Here is a 25,136-nt window from a genome sequence, read left to right on the forward strand (position 1 = left end):
GGTTATGCGGGCCGGGCTTCGGGAACTACAGTAGTGTGGGATGTGGGATCTACGGGGACCACATCTAACCATGCGGTACGATCCACGAATCCATACAAGCTGAATCCTACTTACTACTACTATATGTAGGATTCAGCCAAAATATTTTGCGTTTTGGACCAGCCCAAATTATACGTTGATTCGATCAAATTTTCCAAGCCCCTCTACTGTTCATATTATATGATTCGTGGTCGAGGACCAAGTGTGCCCAGGTTGCAGCATTGGCGAAATATGGGTAGAGCGGATCTGATTGATTTATCCAAAGTAGGCGCATTGGGTTTGTCGAAAATAGAGGTAGGGGATATTATAATGTCGAGTTAACCAACCGAAACGAGGGTAGCCGAGATAGCATACCCATAAAAGGGGGAAATCTATCGATATACCAAAGGCGGACCAGATAGTGATAGTAGTAATGAACCTGCATCATCATAAGATCATGTTGAACTTTGTAATTTTGGATTAAACCGCCACGGCGCGAGACAACAGCCAGCTATTTTGAACAACCTTTCATCCCGCGACTCCGTTTTTTCTGCTTTTGAAAATTCCGAAGGAACCTAATCCCCCAGGTCTGCCCCAATGGTGCATCACAAACTAATGTGGATATTCATTGCAACGGACGAGGGACTAAGCCCATAAGAACAAGGTCGAACCGGCTTGCCGTTCAAGTTTCGCTGAAATAAAACCGTCCGCGATCCGAAACCCAGACCCGTCACTCTCAAGACACAACAACCGGCCGCTCTTAATCTGGTATCTAGTAGCCGTACTGAGCAAGCTGGGTCTTGGTCTTGCTGTCCACGTTCGCACCCGACTCGGCCTTGGCGAGGCTGCGGCGGGCAGCCTTCTTGCGCTCGTAGTAGGCGTTGCTCTTGACCTTGCGGCGCTCCTCGAGTCTGTAGAATAATTAATGTTAGTGGGAACAAGATACGGTGGGAAATCTCGAAGGCAGTCCACTTCTGGACTTGTGAAACGCACCTGGCGACAACGTCCTGGTACTTCCAGCCAACCTCGTGGCTGAGACGGCCAACGGTGCAGTACTTGCGGCCGGGGCGCAGACGCAGGATACGGAGAGCCTGGGGAACGACAACGCGCTTCTTCTTGTCGTAGGGAGGGGGGACACCCTCGAAGACCTTAAGGCGCTCCATAGCGGCGGCACCACGGGCGGTCTTGTGGGGAATCATGCCGCGGACAGCCTTGTAGAAGATGCGGGAAGGAGCACGGAAGTGGAAGGGACCACCGCGAGTGGGGTTGAAGCGAGTCATCTTGCGGAGGTAGGCGTGGTACTTCACTGTATATCGAAAATCGAGTCAGTGTTCTGTTATATAGGCCAGTTCCAGTATGGTTGTCCAAAGTCCATGTCCTTTCCAACGTATTCCCCTTTCGATCTCTTTTCCCGTTCCCTTTTCCTCCTGGCGAGCACACTTTTCTTCTTGGGTTGGACTTGGACTGGCTGGACACCATATCGATACAAGGTGGAGAGGTTTTCAACGTACACTTCGCGCGGAAGAACTCGCCGGAGATGTTGAGGGCCTCACATCTCACAACGACGATCTTCTGGCCGTTGAGCAGCTGCTTGGCAACAGTGCTGGCCAGGCGACCAAGGAGGTGTCCCTTGCCGTCGATGACGACCTAATTCAAGACCATTCAGTCAGCGATTTATTGATTCGAGATAGGTTGGAATATGATGCAGCAGCGGGCGGCGCAAATCGAGTGTAGGGAATAAAGAACGCACCACTGAATCGAAGGTGGACATCCTGCTCTGTCACCGTGTGTATGGGTTGGATGGTTGTCGGCGGTTGTTGTCGTTGGAGTCGAAGGCACGCACAACGAAGTCGGATGGATCGCAGGCGAAGAGGCTAAGCGAGTCTGTCCAGAGACTACTGTGTGTGGACTAGCCTTCAGGGCGGTAGCCCTAATCATGACCAATCATTTTCTTACATGGATTATGTAAGACCCGCAATTCACGATTTCCACTTTCCGGTGCTGACTAAGAGATCTGACTCCCCCAATTGTGTGCGCCAGTGGCCCATCAACCTTTAGGGCTCTGATTTAGGGCTGGTTGTTCTGTGTTCTAGAAAACCCATTTGATTTATAGATGGTGGCAATGATTCAAATTGCCCTTGAAATTCAAAGTATGGTACTCATTCAAGCACATCGTAGATGGTCTTTTACACACTCTCTTCTGGACCTCTATTAGGTATTGCTTCATATGACAGAATAAATAATCGCGACTTAAATAAGATGCTGCCGTCTCAGACGCAATGATCATAGTAAGTATGTACTGCCTTTATCGCATTACGTATCATTCAATGTTATCGTATGATCCCCATCAATATGATCAATGAAAGACTGGGTCCGATGACTAATCTTTACCATTCATCGCCATCCCAAGTAACATATGTTTTTCTCTTCTTTTTGTCAAAGGTAAATCCATGCATCCACGCCCTTTGAACTCCAGCTCCAGCTCAGCCCATTCGACCGTGGCCCGAGCGCCGCAAGTGGACAATATGAGCCGACCTGCATATTTTTGATTGAAATTCTTTGTCAATAATACGCACACACACTCAGTACTTTGCAAATGGAAGAAGAAATTCCGGATCTATCAAAAGCCATGCGTCGCAAAACACGTTTCGTCTGCATATCCGACACCCATGGCTATACCCCCTCAGAAGCAGGGTTCAAGCTTCCGGCTGGGGATGTATTGATACATGCGGGCGATTTCACTAACAAGGGAAGCTTGGCCGAGGTACGCCGGACGATGGATTGGATATCGAAGGCCAACTTTGAAATAATGGTCATTGTGGCGGGTCAGTTCATTCCTTCTTGGTTATAAATGAAACCCGCTGCCCAATGGTTCTGTATCAAAATGTCCACGTTGGATCTAAGGTTTTTCATTATGTTGGCGGAGGCGTGCCACGACAAGAGCTTGCGCTATCCATTCGATCCCCTAACCGATATCTTACATACTAGGGAACCACGATGTCACTCTGGATCCCGACTTCTACGCGAAACATGGACATGAGTTCCACGGCTCGCAGCGCGAAGATCCAATCCAATGCCTCGAAGCCGTCACGAGTGCAACGCCCTCTATCATCTACCTCAAACATCAGGCCACTGTCATTAATCTATGTCGCAAAGACGGACCAAATACCACCTTCAAAGTATTTGGGTCCCCATGCTCGCAATTCGAAGGGAATTGGGCATTTGGATATAATAACGGCAAGGATGCAACGGCGCTGTGGGATCAAATCCCTTCGGATAGCGACATTGTAGTGACGCATACGCCACCACAGTCTCACTGCGACCAAAAGCCTACGGGCAGGAACGTCGGATGCAATGCACTTCGCCAGGCACTGAGCCGCATCAGGCCGTCGTTGGCTATTTGCGGCCATGTGCATGAAGCTCGGGGCTATGAACGTGTCTGTTGGCACGAGCAGATGCCACTGTCGCGCACGCTTATTAGGTCGGACAGCAGCGGTGATATCACTCAGGGGGTCTTGCCGCCGCCGGGCAGCAAGAAACAGGCTCTTATTGACTTGACAGGCAAACGAGGAGAGCGTTTGGATAACGAGGGATTTGCATCCTTGAAGTCTAATTCGCAATTGAATTTGAATCCTACAACCAGGGCGTCGATGCCATCATCCTCTTTCGGGTCAGCTGCCGATGTAGCACTGGAGTTTCAACAGATTCCAAACGAAAATAAGGCTCCGATTCTGAGCGCTGATACCCAAAGGCGCGGTGTCGGCCACATAGAGCAAACGCTGAGAAGAGAGACATGCATTGTCAACGCCGCCATCTTGGCTACGAGCTGGCCGCACCGGGGAGGCAAGCGATTCAATACACCGATCGTGGTGGATCTCGAACTTCCAGTACGACGGGGCTACTACCCTTCCAAGTGATTTGCATCTGACCTAGCTAATCTCGTGCCTTGCCTTTTTTTTTTATTTTTTATTTTTTCTCACTCAATGCCGGCACACTTAGGACCACCACCGCAGTTCCTCGTCCTCGTTGGATGTGGGGACTTTAGCCGGCACCCTCCAACTTGAATCTGTGCATGGCAATGGTGTTTTCTCCGTGCATGGTGGCTTGCATCTATCCAGTCGCTTTTCACATTTCCATGCATGATCCCCGTGGAGCTTTGGCCTCATCAGCAGCTCTGAATGGACGCTTTGATGCATGACTGCTCAGGGATTCGTCGAATGGTACGCAGAGCAATCATTATGATGCAGCCTCGCACCGCTTTGCATCGACTGAGCGTTTACGAAAGGCTGGCTCTCGACCCGCGGGACTGGCTGATGGATCCGAGTGAAGCGACCCGGGGGGAGGGGGCTTTTTAATGGGGGCTTTGATGATCCTTCGAGCCGAGCTTTTTCGGCCTCGGATTTATAGCCTTGTGTTACATGATATAGCCTTGTGTAAAATGATACGATGATACGATGATACGATGCAGCAAACAAAGCCATAGAATGATTATGGTAGAGGGAACCAGTCCACAGGTCCCCATGAAACGACCCACTACTAGTTAGTACCTACCTGTGCCGTGATTGTAGCCTTCCTCAGAAACCAACCAACATCCAAGATCCAACGACAACCAAACCATCCCCGCATGTCAATCTCTTCATCTGACATATCGCGCTCCACAAATGAAAAATGGCGCATCCCAGCAGTGAGCATCAAACCCCAGTCACCTGCAATACCTAGCTTTGAAACTCAAAAGTGGTTCTGGAACCCGAATCACATCTGCAAGCGCTTCCTCGCGCAACGGGAGTGGAACAAGGAAAAGCCCACACGAACCAACCCTCGGGCCGCCCACCATCTCTGACACGGATGTGACCATGCGAGGCCGATCATTAAGGGATCTTCTTCAGAAAATGATTCCTTTGCCTTTTATCGTAAATCACCTCCCGTATTGATCTCTAGTGTAGTTTCCACGACACGAATGACTGGTCAAGGCCGACTATTCCGGCTCCAATGAAACAAAGAGACAGTAAGTGATGACGCAGGGCAAGACTGCCTAGAAGGCCACCTGGGCAGTTCTTTTTTACCCCTCCTCCCCCTCCTCTTTGCTTTGGGGTGCATGTGTCAGGAGTGTGAAACAATTATCAATCCACCGGCTTTACTCCTATATCGGTCCTTACTACCTCCGAAGTTGTGCGGGACCCAAGGAGAATAAACAAATCAAACTAAAAAATAAGAGATCACTCTCGCATCTGTTTGGACAATTCCCTGTAACATATCATGACATCTGGATCGATGGGTAACCACCTCGTGTCATCCAATCGCGAATTCACCGAGCCTAGGCCATGGAGTCTTTATTTAAGGTTGAAAGCCTGTGTTTCGGCAAGCGGGACTCTTCTGGTACGACTAGAGCAAACACGTTGACTGGAGCCGGAGGATTATGAATATGACGACCGGGGTGAGGCGTTGAGATGGAAACCTCGGCGTGGACGGGTCACTGCAGCACCGATCACATTCCAGTCAAATGACTTGAACAGGGAACATTGGAGGAGAGAACTGGTGATACTGAAAAAAATGACTAGTGAATTCAATCTATGTGGTTTCAACCAACTTTCTTTGATTTAAATGTTCTAGATGACATCTTCATTTTGGGGAATTAGATCAGTATGAACTAATTCATTGTTAGCATTTGATCAACGCCAGCTGATAATGAGAATATTTCAAGTACTCGGTGTCTGGTGACAGAACTAGTAGAAACGGGTGGTGGCCGTGGAGTACCTCTCAGTAGGTAGATATGGATAGTGGGGGGGGGGGGGGGGGGGGGTAGATGCAGATGACTTTTTCATGTTTCCTTTTTCCCCCCATTCTCTCTACCTACTAGCAGTATAGGTAAGAAAATGGGACGATCTGGTACACAGTGCTCGTGCCATCTACTTGGAATCTCCGGGTGTCCGTTTAGAAGATCGGAGTTACGAATCTTGAAGGGCTCCATGCATCGCCGGCGATCGGGATGGAGTTTGAGAGAAGCAAAAACCAGGCATAAGAAGGCCCCCCCCCTTGCCGGTACTCCGTAGGGAGTACAGAGTACTTGGATTTTTTTTCTTTCCCCCCCTAGTCAGCATCCATGGATGTGAGCTACAAATGGCAGGTATCTCGTTGTACAGTCAGAAAAATCAGATCTAGTAAGAGTCTCGATGTTGTAGAATTTCTATATATAGGTAATTCAAGGCTGTGGAAGGCATCATCGGATTCATGCCCACGCGGAAATCAGGCACGCACTCTTAAGGGTGGCCTGGTGTGGGGTTATTGTAAGGGATTTCCAGTTACTTGATTTCTCCTTCAATACTTACTTTACGAGTTACGGAGTACTGGGTACGACAAGGGGCGGTGGCCAACAGGTACACATAATTGGGGGCTTTGGAATTACCACAGCGAATCATTTGCGGTGAAAAAGTCAGTACGAAATATGAAAAATGTGAAAAATGTAAAATAAAAAATGTAAGAGTTTATGTATGCGGGGTTTCCTATTGATCGCCCCACTCGTAAGGACGGTAATGGTAAAGTATGTACTCCGTAAAAAATCCAATTTGGAGGAATTTGGTCTCGAGAAAGAAGTGAGGCGCTCCTTTGATTGGCTGAGAGCCCTTATGTACATACATACAGTATTTCTCTTTTTTTTTTTTTTTTTTTCTTTTTTCTTTTTTCTTTTGGGCAAATCTCAAAAAAAGAGGCGCACAGGCCAGCCTTGGAAAGAAAGGAAACTGTCATCTTTGGGGGGAAAACTAAAGTACTATTACCTAGGATTTGTATATTTCTGGTTTTATTTCCCTCTCCAGTATCTACATGATTCACATAAGTATGAGATAATGGAATTCATCAGAATCATGAAAATCATTTCAGAAAAAAAAATATATATATATATAAGTAACTTTCTTCCCACTGTTGGGCATCGGAGTGAGGCGGTACCTACGTGTTAAAAGGGGAGTCTCCACGCCACCTTGATTATAGTGGCGGAGAAAAGCCAGGACCGAAAAGGTTTCCCCCTAAAGGAACTTTCGCCCCTGGCATACCACTGGCACTCGAGTGCTGGCAGATTATAACATTATTCTTTCGGTGCTTCCATCGCTTCCCTTGACGACATAATACCTTGGAATACCCTTTGCAACAAGTGAGACCACGGGCCGAGTTACTCAGCCCTTTTGGAAGATTGAAGAATCTCTTTCGGCATTATATCCGTTTTCCACTGGTATTTGAAATCCAATTATTTTAATAAATAATCCCGCTCTGGAAGCCTCTTGATCGCCCCAGTGCATTCGCCGACACCAGAGTGGATATCTCGCCCGATCAACGTCAACGTTAAGTTGGCAGCATTCCTCCACCGCCCTTTCCCCTCTTTCGATTTCCACCTACATCTACTACCTACCTACCACCCTCTTTCAATTCCTTGGGGTCATTATCCGATGATCATTGCCTCAACACCCTCATCATGTCCCAACCCGATATAGACCCATATCTTACTCTGGGTGTGCCCAAGGACGCTACTCTCACCGAAGTCCGGGCTGCCCATCGCAAACGAGTATTGAAATGTCACCCCGATAAGATTCAAGATCAGGCTCAGCGAGATGCCGCTCAAGAGGAGTTCCAAGAGGTACAGGCTGCCTACGAGCTCTTGTCTGACCCCACTCGCCGACTCCGTTACGACCAAAAAATAAAACTACAGGAACTCCGACGGGAGTTGGAAAAGAAACGTCGAGCTGAGGAGGCCGAGATGGCTGCACGTGGCATGCCCACCACGCGCGAGATGCGTGAAGGTCACCCTGTCGAGGAGCGCGCACCATTTGATCCTACTTACTTTGAAGAACAAAGATTCACCGAAGAGCCCCGATCATTCTCTCGCAAGAACGACGACTTTGGTGGGAAACGACCCAAGGCGAAGGAAGAGAAGAAGAAGACCAGAGTTCCACCGAGCAGCGAACGTGCTGCCAAGGAATCTCGTGAAAACACAAAGGCCGAACATTCTGAGCGACAGAGACGTCGCGATAGAGAACGACGGGGACAGCAATCGGAAAAGTACGAATCATTTGGTCCGTTTGTCGTCTCCGACGGAGGTTCCGATTCCAGTGACTCTGAAGCCTACATTCCCAAGCCATCTCGTCGGTCCAGAGAACCCCGAGAGTCCCGTTCTCGTCCGACAGAGTCCTTTTCTCGGCGTCACGAACGCCCAGTTTACGAAGACGATCAATATCACGAGAAGGTCAGCCGTGCCGAGGAACACATTGAACGTTCCAAGTATGACAATTACCGACCCCGAACGTCTCCACAGCGATCCCGTGGTTACGAGTCCGCTGAACCAGAGACCACACCCCGGCGCTCGGGACGGTCCTCCCGGGCGAACCCAGTCCGCTCGTCCTCGCGCCACAACTCCTCGTATGAAGATCTGGAGCCACGCTACGATTCAGGCAAGCCGCCAAAGATCCCCACGGCAACCACAATGCCGGGTCCAAAGACATCTCTTCGCCCCACATTGTTTGGTGCAGTCCGCTCTGCCACCACTGCAGGATACTCCCGCCCTGCACGGGAATCATCCCGCACTCGGACCGACGATAACCCTCTCAGCAAGATGGTCAATGATCTTTTCCCGCCACGGTCATCAAAGCTACGCGAAAAATACGACTCGGGCTACTCAAGTCCCAATACGCCTGAAATGGCGCCCAAGGGCTCTCCCAAGGTTGCGGCTCGATACAAGATCGACCCGGACCCTATTATCATCGAGCCCTCCAAGCCATCCAGGCACCGCACACTCTCCCCCGAAAGGGAACGAGAACGTGTACCTCGCATGGCTCCGCCCAAGCGAGCAAGTACCACCCAGTCGTATATGAGCGAATCAGGTCCTCGTGTCGAGGTCCGCACTGTAAGATCGTCTGCACGACCCTCCCGCACCCATGCCAATGTGGAATACTCCCCACAAATCCGAAGTGAAGACGTCAAATACACCCGAGAAATCCGACCCGGTGATGTCAACATGTCCCCCGGTCACAATTATTATTACAGCGATCATATCCGCACGCGCCGACCCTCCGTGGCCTATGCCTAACACAGTCCACCATTGACGACAGCTCTTGACGACCGTACGCTGCTATCTATTACTTTTATTTTGTTTCAATGCTTTAATGTTTTCTTTTTTACTACGCATTTATGACCCATGACTCAACCTACATGACTCCTTTGTCTCCCCCCTTCATGTCTATACTTGACGAACTGCCCAAGGCAGTTCCTTACCACGGAAACTCATGGCTTGCAAGCCATCACGCCAGCTGTGAACATGGATCTTTTCCAATTTTCATGTACCTCAACCTTCGCATTGAGCATTGGGACGGTTTCGGTTTGGGTTTCGAGATCTGCGTGATCTACCCCGGTGGGGTTCGGTTTCTTTCGGCGCAATGGGGAAAGGGACTACTCGGTGTTATTAACACATATTATATCACAACATAACATACTCATCTACGCGGCGCAAACTTTGAAATTTCACTTGATGACCCATTTTTGGTTCCTTTGGCCTTGTCATCTTTTCTTCTTCACAGCTTTACCTGGAAATGTGTCTCCCTCCCGGGCTCTGTCATATCTAGATACCCGTGGATGCTCGTTGGGAAATCTCTACTTACGAATTTATGTCCTTTGACTCAATGACATGTGATATGGTTTTTTTTTTCTATCTTTTTTCTATCTTTTTTCTATCTTTTTTCTATCTTTTTCTATCTTTTTGATATCTCTTGGTATTTCATGCGCGTGGTGCATAATGTTTTAGACTGTATAACTCATATAAGCTCAAAAAAAGTGGTTTGATTTGTTGCTTTCAAGTTTTGCTGCGTTTATGTATCATACTACTACATTGTATAATTTGAAAATTACTTTCAATGTTGTCGCTCGAATACCGAGCGCGCCATGACCCACACATAGTGCCAACTTCTCCGCTACCCAGTAGTACTAGTAAAGTAACCTTGGAAGAGCCAATTTCTGACACATATTAACCTTGATTCAATGTTGACATTAAGTGCGCATCCCATATCTTTGAATCTTGATTTTCTCTTCTAAATACCTACTGGAGGTTGCACCAATTGGCCAGGTGACTGGTTCGTATTCGGAAGCTGTCTCGGTGTCTATGGATCTAACATTGAATACGTACTACATGCCTATTACTAGCTTAGTACTAAGTAGTATCAATGGAGGCTTCTGTGTAATCAATCTCAATAGCTGTTAGTTTTGTATGTATGAGAAACACCCTTGCCAGGCCCCCATTTTTACCTAAGTACGCCAGTGCTGGAGATTTCCCTAGGTGTATCATCAACATTGGAAAGGATTTGAAGAGGAGAATTTCCAACGCTAAAAGTATTAAATTTCGAAAATAGGTAGTCAAAGTGGACCTTCGAAGTATCGCAGCTATATACAAGTAAAACAACCAGTCGGGCTGGTGGTAAAATTAGACAAATCAATTGATTACAACACAAATTTAAATGTGACGTTTCTACGGGCTATCTCTATTGGGTGAATAGCTCTCACACTCGACAGCAGAACCTGCCTGTCCAACAAAAAAGCCCATCGGCCTGCATACTAGTTCCAACATCCATATGTGCAAAATCACCGACGCCGCGTCAAGGGGGTATCAATCTCAGCAGCAGCAAGGAAATAAACAATCTCAAACTAAGACGTAGAATACACACATCTAAAGCAATTGTTAGAGCCTCTGTTCGGAATAACGTAATCAAACTTAGATAGGACTTACCACCGAGAGGCCCAGAATCATCGAGAACCAGAAGAATACATTCTGACAAGATAAGTTAGTATTCCGAAAGTCACCAGAAAAAAAAAGATACATGACCACTCACATTAAGAACAGTCCGACCTCTGAAGAAGCGAGACTTCTGAATAGCGACGATGGGCAACTGCGACATCATGGCCGCAAATCCATAGCCACGGAGTTTCTTGGTGATACAGCTCATGACTAACTCATGGAAAACTGCGCTAACCAGAAATGTGATGAACATGGCGACGGGCTGGGAGAAATTGGATCGAGCGGGGAAATAGACGTGGCGGAAGAGGAAGTGGTGGACGGGGCGGTTCCATTCACGAGAGAATTCGAGCCTAGAAGATGAAACAGATTAGTTAGATATATATATTTTTTTTCTTTTTTTAGTAAGTTTTTAGTAAGAATAGGGTAGATAAATCTCACCAGTCGCACGAGTTCCACCAGTCTGAGTAGAAGTGTCGGTCCGCGAACTGGGTCAGCTCTGCGAATGCACCCAGGATATATTCGAAGATGACAAGGAACACTAAGAGGAAGGTGATCATGAAGGGGAATAAGAGCATGCTGATGGTCTCAGCCAGAACAAGGGCCTTGTCTGCAAGATTCGGGAATGCCTGGAGTTGGGTACCGGCTTCGCTCAAGACTGGTACAATGAACTCCTCACTGGTCAGAGTGAGCAGGAAGATACATCCAAAGACAGCCGCAGTCTTGTATGCAATCTCTGACCAGCGACGCTCGCGTCGCCGTGGATACTCGAGCTCATAACAGAGGGTTGGGCAGAAGAGGAAGTCTGCATAGTTCCCAATATGAAGGTTCTGGGGGTAAGAGATATTGCCCAGTGGGGAGGTCAGCTCCGTGGCCAGATCTTCGCGCAGGCGCACCAGAGGCTCTATATTATCGACTTCCTCATCTTCCAACTGCTTCACAGATGTACGACGACGTGAGGGTTCCGGATAATGAACTGCCTTGGGCGAGCTAGGGACCACTTTATCGGCCTTGTCTAGGTCTGCCAGACGGCGCTCAGTTGTACTGAGGTGACCGTTATAGAAGGCGTAGGAGTGCAGTTTCATAAGAATGGTCAGGACATGCAGTGTGAAGAAGACCTGGGCGGTCCAGGTCCAAATGCGCATAAACGGCCAGCTATTAAGCATCTATGTTAGCAGCCAACCTACAACCAGACTGTGGCAGCAGCCATGAAGCAGAGTTCCAACTTACTTTATCCATACAGCTAGCCAGATTGCCTCGCCGAAACTCTGCACAATCATGCCACCACGCGCCCATTGCAGCCAACGCGGGCCGCGGCGGTACAGCCGATGCAGCGGTAGAACCAAACTCGAGCTTACAACCATTGCGAGATCACTCAGGCCCAGCTCCCACACATTAGCACTTAGCAAACTCCATACCCGCACTCGCAGCGGGTACCCAGTATCCTTGATATTGCGCAGCACGGTTGTAACGACCATGATGACGAGCGAGATCCAGAACAGGACGAAGAAACCGCGGAAGTTATGGTAGTCGCTATCCGGGTCAAAGTGGGACACACGGGGGATGTAGTCAATTGTATAAAAGAGGCGATTCCGAGCGCGCACTTGTTTACGGGCCGTAGAGATCGAATGCGCCGAGGGAGGAGCATCTTCAGGGACGGGGGTGGAGCGACCGCTATGTTTTAAGAAGCGCAAATATTAGCCATTGCACTCGACAATTGAAGGCATACAAATTTGACAGGGCATGTATACCTTGCATCCAGGCCTAGCTGAGAAGCTGGTGGGGTGAGGTTCACTTCCGACTTCTCGGATTGGAGGGGAACGGCGCGCGGCCGCAGCAGCGTTGGGGAACCATGGGAGATGGCGCTAGACATCCTTGGAGGAGGCCTTGGAGGAGGACGCAATTGCGGGAATATAGGAGATATTTCACATTGACCACAAGCCCATAAACTATAGGAAGTGGAGCTGTTTGGTTTGTTTGGGAAGAATCAAGTCGAAAGACGGAGAGAGCAGTCGGAGCGGGAAAACGGGTCCAACAACCAACTACGTCAATGGTCGGCCTTTAAAGGATATTTTAGGAACTGGGGTCGCAATTCTCGCAGGGCTGGAAAATGTATTTTTCTTATTAGAAAAGCAAAAAAAAAATCAAGTATCGCAGACTGAATATCAAAAGTTGTTATATGCCCCAAGTAAAATTGATTTACAATAATAGAATGTTTTGTACAGACTTTGAATTATATCGAATGTTTATCAATCTATGCAACAACCGGGACGGCATCAGGCTTCCTTATTTCTTTCAAGTTAAGGGGACGGAATGCCTCCCCAACAAGAACAGGCCTCTTGAGAATTATTGAGGCTGTGCTACTCAATGGAGTTAGTAGCTTGTCTTACTCAAAGGGGTTTTCAAATGGACCTGATGGAACAAATATGTGGAGATCAAGGATGAAGCTATGTATGGTCATAAGAGAGACGCTATAGAGATTAAACTCATTTTCGTTGGGATTCATAGTCCTGATCTACTCAAGGCAGAAGCTTTTTTTTAAAAAAAAATAAAAAACAAAGGATATGTAATGCTATGTATACTGTACATACAATGTACTCGATTTTCGATTTCATTGTCAGCAGCAATGAGTACTCAAGCTATGATACTCAGTAACCCTTTCAAAGTGAGGTAACTAACTAATTTGGTTAGTTAGTTATTAACCGATTCGTTACGTAATACATTATTAATGCCTCAGGCTTTAGAATGATGAGGTAATATGCAGCTATTCCATATATGGACTAGTGCACGCTGTGGATGCCAAGAAGCCAGGTCAACCCAAGAAAGACCCCCAAGCCCACGCATAATAATAAAGCCCAGACCGCGATCCCTCAAAGTGCTGCAACCAACTTAGCTACATTTCGCCCAGACGCCCCATCTTGCTGGGACTGGCTCTGCTTCCCCTACCTCACTCCGATTGCTCTACTTACCTCCCCTGGAACCCCGTCCGGGGGTTGACCTCACATCATGGCTTCTCGTAAGTTGGCCCGCCGCCCCTCCTCTCCCCTGAGGATGCGACTAACCCACCACAACTCTAAACAGTCAAGCAATTCATTCGCAATGTCCGATCCGCCAAGACCATTGCCGATGAGCGAGCCGTGATTCAGAAAGAGAGCGCAGCTATTCGTGCCTCATTTAGAGAGGAGAGCCACGACTCGAATGTCCGGTTAGCTACACCGCACCCCTCCCCCCGTTCGCCGTATACCGACATCTAATGCCTAACACAGGAGGAACAACGTGGCCAAATTGCTGTACCTCTTTACTTTGGGAGAGCGGACTCACTTCGGACAGATCGAATGTTTGAAATTACTCGCGTCACACCGGTTCGCCGACAAGCGACTGGGCTACCTGGGAACTATGTTGTTGCTAGACGAGAATCAGGAGGTGCTGACTCTCGTCACTAATTCATTGAAGAAGTATGTGGGAGCAAAAGAAAATGGATGTCATAACTTGAGTGCTAATCATGCGCAGTGATCTCAACCACTCGAATCAGTATATCGTTGGCCTCGCCCTCTGCGCCCTTGGAAATATTGCCTCCGTCGAGATGTCTCGTGACCTCTTTCCCGAAGTCGAAAGTCTTATGTCGACCGCCAACCCATACATTCGTCGGAAAGCCGCCCTTTGCGCCATGCGGATATGTCGCAAGGTCCCTGACCTATACGAGCACTTCCTTGAGAAGGCCAAGACGCTGCTAGGAGACCGGAACCATGGTGTTCTGCTCTGTGGTTTGACTTTTGCAACTGATCTGTGCGAAGCGGAGGAAGAAGAAGAGGGTCCGGAGGGTGTAATTGAGGCGTTCCGGCCTCTCGCTGGGGGTCTGGTGCGCGCTCTGAAGGGACTCACCACATCAGGATACGCTCCGGAGCACGACGTATCTGGAATCACGGACCCTTTCCTTCAGGTCAAAATCCTTCGTTTCCTTCGTGTTCTGGGCCGTGGCGATGCGGCTACCAGTGAATTGATCAACGATATTCTGGCCCAAGTGGCAACCAATACAGACTCGTCAAAGAATGTGGGCAATGCCATTCTGTACGAGGCGGTTCTTACAATCTTGGACATTGAAGCGGACTCCGGCCTAAGAGTATTGGGTGTGAACATCCTTGGTAAATTCTTGACTAACAAGGATAATAACATCCGCTATGTTGCATTGAACACTTTGAACAAGGTCGTGGCGATTGAGCCGAATGCGGTCCAAAGACATCGTAACACTATCTTGGAATGTTTGCGGGATCCTGATATCAGCATTCGCCGGCGAGCGCTCGATCTCAGCTTTATGTTGATCAACGAGGACAATGTGCGTGTGCTTGTCCGGGAGTTACTAGCCTTCCTGGAGGTGGCCGATAATGAATTCAAGCCGGTGATGACAACACAGATTGGTATCGCCGCGGATCGATTTGCTCCGAACAAGCGCTGGCATATGGACACCATTCTCCGGGTTCTCAAGCTGGCTGGGAACTACGTCAAGGAGCAAATCTTGTCCTCATTCCTCCGTCTTATCGCGACCACTCCGGAATTGCAGACCTATGCCGTTCAGAAACTTTACTCCTCATTGAAGGAGGATATTTCACAAGAAGGACTGACCCTGGCGGCAACATGGACGATTGGTGAATACGCCGATAGTCTGCTGGAGGGTGGTCAGTTTGAGGAGGACGAACAGATCAAGGACGTGCGGGAGAGCGACATCGTGGACTTGTTCACCAATATCCTTAACAGCACATATGCCAACCAAATCGTCATCGAGTATATTACTACCGCATCCATGAAGCTGACCGTGCGCATTTCTGAGCCAGCCCAGATCGAGCGTCTGCGCCGCTTCCTCACTAGCCGCACGTCTGACTTGAGTGTCGAGATCCAGCAGCGTGCGGTTGAATACACCAACTTGTTCGGGTACGACGACATCCGCCGCGGTGTATTGGAGCGGATGCCTGCCCCTGAGATCCGTGAGGAGCAGCGCGTTCTCGGCGCTCCTGCCAAGAAACGCCAGAGCAAGGTCCTTCGCAGCAAGCCCACCAAGGTGGCATCCAAGCCTGCTGATCATGACCTGCTTCTTGACCTGGTGGGTGGCTCCGACGCACCTGTTACCAGTCCGTCATCGCATGGAGGAAACACCGCCGATCTGCTGGCAGATATCCTTGGCGGCGACTCAGGCTTGTCATCGCCCGCTCCTACCCCTGCCCAAAACACAGGCAACCACAGCTCCATCATGGATCTGTTCGGCTCAACTGGCGCCTCCCCTTCTCCCCAGCCAACACAGCAGCAGTCGGCTTCTCTGGATCTTTTGGGTGGCGGTATGGGAGCATCCGCGCCCTCGCCTTCCGTCTCACCTGCTCCCGTGGCCGCCTCAACTCCTGCCCACACCGCGCTCAATAAAGACGGCTTGGTGCTGACGCTTCAGGTCCAACGGAGCGGTCCCAACGCCCAGATTCTCGCTCGTTTCCGCAACGAGTCTAACTTTGCGCGTTTCACCAATGTCGGCCTGCAAGCTGCTGTACCAAAGAGCCAGCGTCTGCAACTGAGTGCCATTAGCAAAGCTGACCTCGAAGCCGGCGATGAGGCCACTCAGACAATGCGTGTCACGGCACTGAACGGGGTATGTTTTACTCACCCCTCTCTAATCATATAATTTAGGACATAGTGCTAACCATTTCCCCCCACATCTAGGCCCTGCCACCTAAGCTTCGCCTCCGTCTCCGGGTCTCTTCTGCTCAAGACACGGCCGCTCCAGTCATTGATCAAGTAGACTGGTCTGAGCCGTGAACGCAGTAAACCCAATGTTTGTTTTCTGCTCCGCGCATGATAGGATGGGAACTTTATTTTCAATTGCGAAAAAGTCTTCTGGCGGATGAAACGTTTAATTTTCCATGAGCAGCCCCAATCCCAATTTCCATACACATATTCATCTTCCTTTCTACTCCATGCCCTTATTTAGACCTTTGGATCATTTCCTGCTATTCTACCCGTTAGCCTTCGAAAAAGGGCAACTTCTTGTACATGCTTCGATATCCTTGAGTAGATGAGATTGGCACAGCAAATTCTGCATCGCGCAAGTTAACGTCTTTCTCAACAAATGATTCGCAATTTAGCAATGCACGCGTGCAAGCGCTCGGAGAAGTGATACATGTGCGGACTTGATTTTTCACCTACTAGTACTACAGGTACTGTAAGCCTTGGAACCTTTGGGCAACACTAGCCACCTTCTATTTATCAAAAGCTGGAAGGCTGCAAGTTTGGGAGCCGAGCAACCTTCGACGGCTTGGGTGGGCACAGTACACTTCAAGCTGTTATGCACGTCGACCCTTTTACTCGGTTCTAGACTGGCTACAATTATAACTCTCAAGGTAGTGGAACAATTCTCATTGGTAAAGTATCAGTCTGTCTAGAAATTCTCCAAACTTGCCGACATTTAGTGCCAAATGATGTGAACTAGTTTGTATACGTGATCGATCGTACCGAAATGACCCGAAATATCAAAAGCATAAGCTATAATATAACTGCACAGTGACCTGCACTGCATCAGTAAAGGCCAAACCGACGTGAGAATTGTGCTAGTGGGCTTTGGGGCTTAAAGCTAGCACAATAAAGCCAAGGTTAGATATCTACATGTGCTCAATTGGCTCCTCTGGAAGCAATTCTTCATGATCTCTCGGCCCACTGGGGAGACAAGCCTTGAGGGGAGGGCGGATAATATCGTTGAAGAGGAAGGTACCGTAAACGAGGAGTCCAAAGCCAGCGACCTGAAGCCATTTGAAGGATTCCCAGCCCAGTCCCAAGGATACGATCCAGATGAACAGAGTACGGCATGTGTCAATGGTGCTGCGGGATGTGGCGGAGACGGTGCGTGTGACGGAGAGACCAAAGAAATTGAATCCGCTGCAGGAGGTGTTAGCATTTTGGGGCGACAAAATTATCAGATAGGAGGAGGAAACCATACCCAATGCTAAACATAATCGCTATACTAGCCATCGCCACGGCACGGTTAGTGAAAACCTGGTGCAAGCCTTCTTTCATGTCGAAATAGCCGTATTGGCCTGCTTCAGTGCGTCCAACCAGTGCGTACATGATGCACATGCCAGCGAAAGTCACAGAGAATCCGAATATGCCTTCCCATCCGACAACTACGATCGGGTCCATAGCGTAGTTCTCAAGGATCCACTCCTCCAGCACAAATTGTGTGGCCGTAAAGATTTGCCCTCCAGCAATCAGTAGCACTCCAATAACGGCCTTAACAGCCTCTGGGGTTCCAGTAGCCGTGGATGAGGAGCCATCATCCTGTGCGAGATCGTGATCCGAGGGACCGCTGTAGAGGGAACCGGCAAGACCTACAAGCGCAACACCAAGAACGACAATAAACAGTGCACTCCATTGGTACAGATATAGCTTCCTTCGGAGGAAAAGCACACTGAAAAGTCCAACAAAAAGCACGAGAGTTCCCCGAGTCATCTGGTAAACACTTGCAGCGACAAAGAGCAAGCCCACGTTCATAAGAGTGGTTCCTGCAATATCACAGCAGGACGGCGCAGCCAACAAAAAGATCTTCAAACCACGGAGTGGAATGCGGCCCTCGTCGTCTACGGCAGATTTAATCGAGTTTCTGCGCTCGAGACCATTTTCGTCGATCGTGTGCTCGTCGTCATCTTCCAGACCGCGATCCTCACCACGAATAGGACGGTAACCGCCGGCCAGGAGAGGGGATTGGTCGCCAGAAAAGCGGGGGGCAATAAAACGCTGGTAAATAATCGATAGTCCGACGACTAACCAGCAGCCCATCTCACCGACAAACATCTGCGCCCTGTTCAAGAATAGTGTTGGTAAGCAATAGAACTTGAATCGTCCAGCTAAAAGAGAAAAGGGCCACTAACGTCTGAATTACTGGTTGCTCAAACAGCTTCCGCTGGCTGGGATCGGGGGAGTCACAATTCCGAACGCATTGCATGTCCTAAAAAATCGCGTCGCTGTTAGCTGTGCTCAGTCTGCACAGGGCTTGTCTCAAAATAGCACACCTGGTATTTGTTGAGAATAGTGTTGCAAACCCCGGTCACGAGCATCATCGTGACCAGGAATGGGATTAAAGAGCGATCCATCATGTTGCCACCTTCAGTATCGAGGGATGGGGGCGATGAGGGGAGTTGGAGTTGGGAAGTTGAACAAAGCGGAGGTCCCTTGTTATCGGACCAAAGAGCTGATAAGGATCAGCTGATAAGCTGACGTGATGGGAAGTGGAGACGGGTTTGTCCGTGTGATCGACAAGACATTCGGGGATCTACAATGCATCCGTGCGTGTTCCAAGGGGGGAAAAGTACATATGTCGTAATCAATCACCATGCTTCTACAAGATTAACAGTCTACAGAATTAGATGAAGTGGTTCCTTTGGAAAGAAAGTGTGGTAAGATTAATCTGAGATTAGTCTCGTAGATAAATATTTGAAGACAAAGAAGAACTGTACTCCTGCGTCGGGTATGGTACACACGCTTGTCCCTAAACAATCAAAAGCCGTATGTGCGCCAGGGAGAAACCACCGGGATAAGAAATAGAAAGCAGAAGGAAGTATCGAGCAAAGCCGGACGAAAACAGGAACACGGGCAACTCCCAAAATCACCAGGCGATCCAATCCGTGGTCAGGGACCATTAGAAGGATGCCTCATTCAGAATTCACTGTTCCTAACTAATACATGCTTTGATGTGGGGAAGATCGTAAATATGGACGTCACTTGTTGCAAATCGCGAGAATTAAAGAGCAGCAATTGCGATAGTGCCGCTCTCAAGGTTCATCTCTTTTTGGGGCTGTTCATCATTATTCCAATCAAACTTCAGAGCGTCCGGTCCAGTCGGATAGCGAAGGCCGTTTAGGAACTCAGAAGAAGGAGGCATCTCCATCCAGTCTTCGGCAGCTTGGATAGACTCTTCATCCCATGGCATCCAATCGTACCAGGGAACACCATTGCAATCCTTGTGATCATCCTTAGGAGTCATGGTTGCAAGAGCATTGTCTTGAGAGTCGGGGGTATCATCGGATTGGTCGAGGGAGAACATGTCGGTATTCAGGAATTCATCAAAGGAATCGTAGCCCATACCCTTCCGTCGGCATTCTGCAAATATGGGTGCGAAGGTATCATGAATCTTTTCTAAGTTCATCGGAGCTTTCGCCCATGGGTCCTCAGCTTCGAGGTCATCCAAGGTGCGCTTGCCAGGTTGCTTGCCAGGAGAAGGCTTCGCACTCTTGTTCGCTGCTTGGTGAGGTGTGAGCTGCTGGGCAGATGTGGCAGGAGACGCAGTCTTTGCTCCGATTTGGCTGGTCACGCGAGCCATGGGGGTTGTGCTAGCCGTGACCGGTGTAGGCAAGCCTTGCTTAGCGGGCGAAGCCATTATGCTCAGTTTGTTGCTAGCGTTGGCAGTATTAGGTGCAGACTCAACGCTTTGCTTGGGCTGCTGGCCGTCGGTGGCCAATCCAAGACCAATGGAAATACTTTCCAGGTAGAACTTCATGGGATCATCAATGTTCTCCTCTTCCTCGGGTTGATGATTTTCTTCGACGTGTTTATCCAGAGCTGCTTGGGTTGGGAGACCTTGGAAGTGGTGGTGGCATTCAACGACGCTACACTTGAAAGCACCCGCCAAAGCGGCAGCCTTGGTCTTAGCGTTCGCCACGGCTGCCTGATAAGTGGCAGACGCAACGGATGCGGCATTAGGCTGCACAGGTGAGGCACTGGCACCAGCAGCGTGAGACTGCTTTCTCTTCTTGGGTGGGGGAAGCTTCAGCTTTTCCGGGGCAAGACCGCCTGGCCCATACGCGTGCGGAACGCCCTGTGGGGATGGTGCTCCAAATGGCGCCGGAGCGGGAGCTGCACCAGATTGGCTGGAGGCGCGTCGAGCGTGGTGGCGGGCTTCCTCTTGTTGTTGATGTGTCTGAAGATTCGTAGTGCTCAGTGGGGGCATGGTAGATGGGGGTGAAGATGCGACAACAGCGTTATTAGGGGGTTGCTGTAGCTGCTGCTGCTGCTGTTGATTCTGCTGTTGTTGTTGCTGCTGCTGTTGCTGCTGCTGCTGCTGTTGCTGTTGCTGTTGTTGTTGATTGATGCGGAGAAGCATGACTTGGAACAACTTTCGGATGAACAGAACAGCACCAGACAGGTATTCTTGGGAGATAGTGAAGTTGTCATTAAGGACCCAATCCTGTGTATTTTTGAACTGTCGCATGATTTGGACCCGCATAGCAAGAAGATTTCGGATGTTCTTCTCTTGGCCCTGCACTTTGGCAAATCCATGTAGCATCAAGACGTCTAACCTCCCTAAGATATCCAGTGAGTTCATTAGCAGCTGGGACATAGCCTGTTTCTGTTCAGGAGAAGTCACAACAGCTTGAGAAGGTGGAGCGCTCTTGGCGATTTCCATGTAGACACTCATGATTTCAGGCTTCAAGTTCTTCTTCCAATTTTCTTCCGCACCAGCACGACTAATGATCGGGCCACGGAGGAAACCCTGTTGCTGCTTCCGCATATGACTTTCGACTTGCATTCGTTGCTGAGGAGTCATTGAATGGAACTGCTCATTGGAAATTGGACCACTCGGTCGAGGAGCAGGGGGGCGAGCTCCAGGTGGTGCGCTTGCAGGTGCGACGGGTTGTTGGGATTGCTGAGGCGCAGATGAAGCTTGGACTTCTCCAACATCTTCCATTTTCCCCTTGTTCTTCTGGTTTTGTTTGCCAGTTGCAGCCTTGGCATTCTTTGCCGGTCCTCCGGCTTGAGTCTTCATGTTTGGCTGCTGATGCTCGGCAGTTACCGGTGCTTGAAGAGCTGGGGGTTGGTTGGCTTGGACAGCACTCTGGGGTACTGATACAGAGGGACGTGGCATAGGCTGATTGGGCTGCCCGGGTGGCATTTTAACACCATTCGCATTGTTCAGTTCTTGTCGGGCGCGCGCATTCGCCAGGATGATCTGCCTTTGGCGGTGTTGGAGGAGCTCGCGGATCTGATCATCAGAGAATTTGAGGTTATTTTCTCCCATCTTTTGGCGAGCCATGAGGATGTCCTGGCTGGTGAGTGGCCGTATCTGCATATTCGGCTGAGGTTGTCCGGTGGGAGGAACTTGTCCATTCGGAATTTGACCCGGTTGTCCCTGGTGGGCTTGCGGCATCATGTTCGGGCCCTGGTTATTTGCACTCGCGGCCCTGTTAGCTACAATCTGTCCAAAGTGGAGTTTTTGCAGCGTCAGGAGCTTGGTCAGATCAACACCATTTGATACCTGAGGGTTGGAAGTGGCCCACTGCTTGAGCTGTCCCCAAGTTTTTATGTGCTTGGGTGTCTGGGTATTGTTGTGATTAATGATATTGGGCGGGAAAGCAGCACGATCCATCTCTTTGACCTGCTCGGGACTCATCTCCAGACCATTGTTTTGTTGGTGTAAAAGCTGGAGTTTGTAGAGATCTTGCTGCCGCTGCTGCTGCTGCAGACGCTGTTGAGGAGTTAAGCCTTGGCCTGGAATCTGTTGGGGCATGCCCGCAGCTGGATTTCTGGCCGGTGGCATGTTGAGAGGCATCATTCGGCCGTTGGCACCGTTGAACATGGCTTGGCCTTGACCGGGTTGTGCTCCTGCTTGCTGAAGAGAGCCGGGTTGCTGGCCATTATTGCGAAGCATGGCACTCCGGCGTTGATTCAACATGAATGCTTGGCGCTGCTCATTAGTCATTTGGGCCAGTTGATCCTGAATAGCCTGTGGGAGATTCGGAGGAATCTGCGGCCGACCTTGCATGTTGGGCTGGCCCGGGTTTGGTTGGCGGGATGGAGGTCGAGGCTGGCCAGGCACCTGGACAGGAGACATTTGACCAGGGGCCATGGGTTGGTTCAACATGGGCATAACCGGGCTAGATTGGGCCATGTGCGCCTGTGCCTGAGGGTTTTCATGTCCACCGTGGCCCGATAGAGCAAGTTGAGCTTTCTGGGCGGCAGCAGCTTGCGCACGTGCCTGAGCCTGAGCTTGAGCCTGCGCTTGAAATTGCATCCGGTCTTGGGGGCCATTGGAACCATTCGGGAAGTGCTGCTGCTGTCCAAAGAGCTGTGGGTTCATGCCCTGGGCATTCTGAGTCATCTGTTGAGGGAAACCATTCTGCGGCTGCTGATTGGGGAAAGGTGGTTGGTTCATTTGCGATGAGCTTGCAGGGACCACCAATTGCCCAGCCTCCTGTGAGCGCAGACCGTCTGCCTGCTGTCCTTGGATGTTTTCCACGTTACCGATGAAAGAATTCGAGTCAAGACTTTGGCCAGGGCTACCAGAGAAGCCTGAGTTCCGCTGGAGATTCATCATGTTCTGCAGCATATGACGCTGATTTATCATGGGATCTCCCATCATGGCACCATTGGGGTCCATGCCGGCGTTACTGGGACGACCCATCTCCATACGCGCTCGACGGTGTCGGCGCAGTTGGTTCAAAGCTTGGGAGCGAAAGAAATATGTCATTGGATCCATGCGCTTGCGAGCCAGATAGGACTGCTGATCGGGGCTCATGTTGGAAAGATTAAGCTTAATCTTCTCCATGTCTTCGGGGGATGTCTTGGCCAGCATTTGATTGGCCAGGCGAGAGACATTTTCTTCGTCTTGCGGAGAAAGGGAGTTCAGATCATCATGGAGGGGACCGCTATTCGTAGGACGTTGTTGAGCACGCTGCTGCTGCTGCTGTTGCTGCTGCTGCTGCTGTTGTTGTTGTTGCTGCTGCTGCTGCTGCTGCTGCTGTTGTTGTTGAAGCATGACCGACTGTTGTTGCTGGCGTTGTTGCATGGCGGCCTGCTGGTTCGGATCATTCATTCCCATCGACATTTGCGGCTGACCTGGGATTGGAGATGACTGCATTCCTCGATTTAACTGCTGTGGAAAGCCTGGCTGGAGGGGATTCTGCATGCCGCCCGCCTGGGGCATCATGCCATTTTGCATGCCACTTTGTTGGAGGGCGACAGCAGCTTGTCTTTGACGAGTATCTTTGATGTGATTCAGTTTTTCGTTACATTCACGTTCGTATTCGCTCTGTTTATTATCATCTCAAGTTAGTATTTGATCGGATAAATAGGTGGGAGGGGATCAAGGGTCGGATTAGCGCACTCTTTCGTTGGCCTTGTGAAAGGCTTTTTGTTCAAAACTGAGGGCAGCCTGGGCGGCGGCTTGAACATCAATACGAGGCTGGATTAGTCGGAGTGAGGTAATCCTAGGTAAGTCAAAGGTCAGTTGGGTCGGAATTTGAAGGAGGCGCCCACAGGCAAGAGGGGCTGAAGCGCGTACATTTGCCAGACATTCATGGTACGAATCCTCCAGCCGACTTCTGCTTTCCATCCACTGAAGGGGCCTTGGTTTTGTAAGACCTGACCGACATGGCTCAGGATGATTTGTTGACCATTATCCGGTTGTTGTTGTTTGGGCTGCTGCATGCCGGGCTTGCCACCGCCCATGCCCCCGCCGCCGGGGGCATTGGGGAATTGACCGTTAGGATTCATGTCGAGAACCCCATCAATGGGGGATCTGAGAATAATCCGCGGGGAGTTGTTGTGATCAGCATTCGCCAAGTTGGGGAGACGGGACGCGGCAGGTTGTCAAAAGGGAGATTTTGTGATGGAGCGATGCAGGGTCGGGAGATCGTATCAAGGTCGCAGATCGGCAGAAAGATGGAAAATCAACCCGAAAGTGAAAAAGGCCGCAGTGTCGTCACGAAAAAAAAGACCAAATGGAAAACGGAAAATGGAAAATGAAGGAAAAAAAAAAAAAGGTGGAAAAGGAAAAAGGGAAAGACACAACGGTGGGTGGAACCTTGGAGTTTCGATGATCAGGGAGGGTGGGGATGGAAATTCAAATGGTCCAAACGGAGGACACAGGCGGAGAGAGAAGCAACGAGCGACCAGCACGGGAAAAGCAAGGCGTTTTCGGGCAGCAGCGTCAATTGGACCCAATTCGCTGACCAAGTGAATGTGGCTTGGGGCGAATGAGAGCGACGGGCGCAATCGTAGGGTTGAGGATCCGTGACAGGGATGATGCCGCTAGTTCAAGTTGCACGGTGCAAAAGACAGGAATGAATTTCGGGGAGAGAAACACAGCAATACGGGAGGAAAATGGGAAACTTTCGGAGAGCAGAAACCCAAATTAAAAGGTGTTGATGAAACCGGAGGAATAAAATGCAAGGGAAAAAAGAGGTGAGAAGGAGAGAAATGGAAAAAGAAAAAAAAAAAAAAAAAAAGGAAGAGAGGAAAGAAGGTTGGAGATCGGAGGGGATGATTTGTTTCGTGCTCAGGACGCTTTCAAGGGAAGAAAGGATGTACAGAGATGAGCACGAAGGACACGATG

The 25,136-nt window shown here is 49.7% G+C and overlaps 7 protein-coding genes across 7 annotated transcripts; 3 read left to right on the forward strand and 4 right to left on the reverse strand.

Annotated features, from left to right (window-relative positions):
* Positions 1 to 790: 790 nt before the first annotated feature.
* N7466_002023 (60S ribosomal protein uL13) lies at positions 791 to 1,789 on the reverse strand (the record flags this gene model as incomplete). Its single annotated transcript, XM_057161421.1, has 4 exons — positions 791 to 929; positions 1,012 to 1,324; positions 1,530 to 1,665; positions 1,769 to 1,789. 4 exons carry the CDS (start codon positions 1,787 to 1,789, stop codon positions 791 to 793), a joined length of 609 nt encoding a protein of 202 aa, XP_057024706.1.
* Positions 1,790 to 2,647: 858 nt separating this feature from the next.
* Positions 2,648 to 3,935, forward strand: N7466_002024 (metallophosphatase domain-containing protein; the record flags this gene model as incomplete). The annotated part of the gene is made up of 2 exons (XM_057161422.1): positions 2,648 to 2,843; positions 3,007 to 3,935. The coding sequence occupies 2 exons, from the start codon at positions 2,648 to 2,650 to the stop codon at positions 3,933 to 3,935; spliced, it is 1,125 nt and encodes a 374-aa protein (XP_057024707.1).
* A 3,545-nt stretch (positions 3,936 to 7,480) lies between these two features.
* N7466_002025 (J domain-containing protein) lies at positions 7,481 to 9,088 on the forward strand (the record flags this gene model as incomplete). Its single annotated transcript, XM_057161423.1, has 1 exon — positions 7,481 to 9,088. The coding sequence occupies one exon, from the start codon at positions 7,481 to 7,483 to the stop codon at positions 9,086 to 9,088; it is 1,608 nt and encodes a 535-aa protein (XP_057024708.1).
* Positions 9,089 to 10,687: 1,599 nt separating this feature from the next.
* On the reverse strand, positions 10,688 to 12,653 carry N7466_002026 (putative sterol o-acyltransferase (APE2); the record flags this gene model as incomplete). Its single annotated transcript, XM_057161424.1, has 6 exons — positions 10,688 to 10,714; positions 10,775 to 10,816; positions 10,878 to 11,133; positions 11,222 to 11,935; positions 12,011 to 12,454; positions 12,532 to 12,653. 6 exons carry the CDS (start codon positions 12,651 to 12,653, stop codon positions 10,688 to 10,690), a joined length of 1,605 nt encoding a protein of 534 aa, XP_057024709.1.
* A 1,133-nt stretch (positions 12,654 to 13,786) lies between these two features.
* Positions 13,787 to 16,576, forward strand: N7466_002027 (AP-1 complex subunit gamma; the record flags this gene model as incomplete). Its single annotated transcript, XM_057161425.1, has 5 exons — positions 13,787 to 13,796; positions 13,862 to 13,985; positions 14,047 to 14,235; positions 14,291 to 16,409; positions 16,481 to 16,576. The coding sequence occupies 5 exons, from the start codon at positions 13,787 to 13,789 to the stop codon at positions 16,574 to 16,576; spliced, it is 2,538 nt and encodes an 845-aa protein (XP_057024710.1).
* An 839-nt stretch (positions 16,577 to 17,415) lies between these two features.
* Positions 17,416 to 18,903, reverse strand: N7466_002028 (putative nucleotide-sugar transporter; the record flags this gene model as incomplete). The annotated part of the gene is made up of 4 exons (XM_057161426.1): positions 17,416 to 17,689; positions 17,751 to 18,608; positions 18,679 to 18,755; positions 18,820 to 18,903. 4 exons carry the CDS (start codon positions 18,901 to 18,903, stop codon positions 17,416 to 17,418), a joined length of 1,293 nt encoding a protein of 430 aa, XP_057024711.1.
* A 644-nt stretch (positions 18,904 to 19,547) lies between these two features.
* N7466_002029 (uncharacterized protein) lies at positions 19,548 to 24,295 on the reverse strand (the record flags this gene model as incomplete). Its single annotated transcript, XM_057161427.1, has 3 exons — positions 19,548 to 23,831; positions 23,907 to 24,009; positions 24,084 to 24,295. The coding sequence occupies 3 exons, from the start codon at positions 24,293 to 24,295 to the stop codon at positions 19,548 to 19,550; spliced, it is 4,599 nt and encodes a 1,532-aa protein (XP_057024712.1).
* Between the last annotated feature and the right edge of the window lie 841 nt (positions 24,296 to 25,136).

The sequence above is a fragment of the Penicillium verhagenii genome (genome assembly GCF_028828195.1).
Source record: "Penicillium verhagenii strain IBT 33310 chromosome Unknown utg000003l_segment0_segment0, whole genome shotgun sequence".
NCBI lineage: Eukaryota > Fungi > Ascomycota > Eurotiomycetes > Eurotiales > Aspergillaceae > Penicillium > Penicillium verhagenii.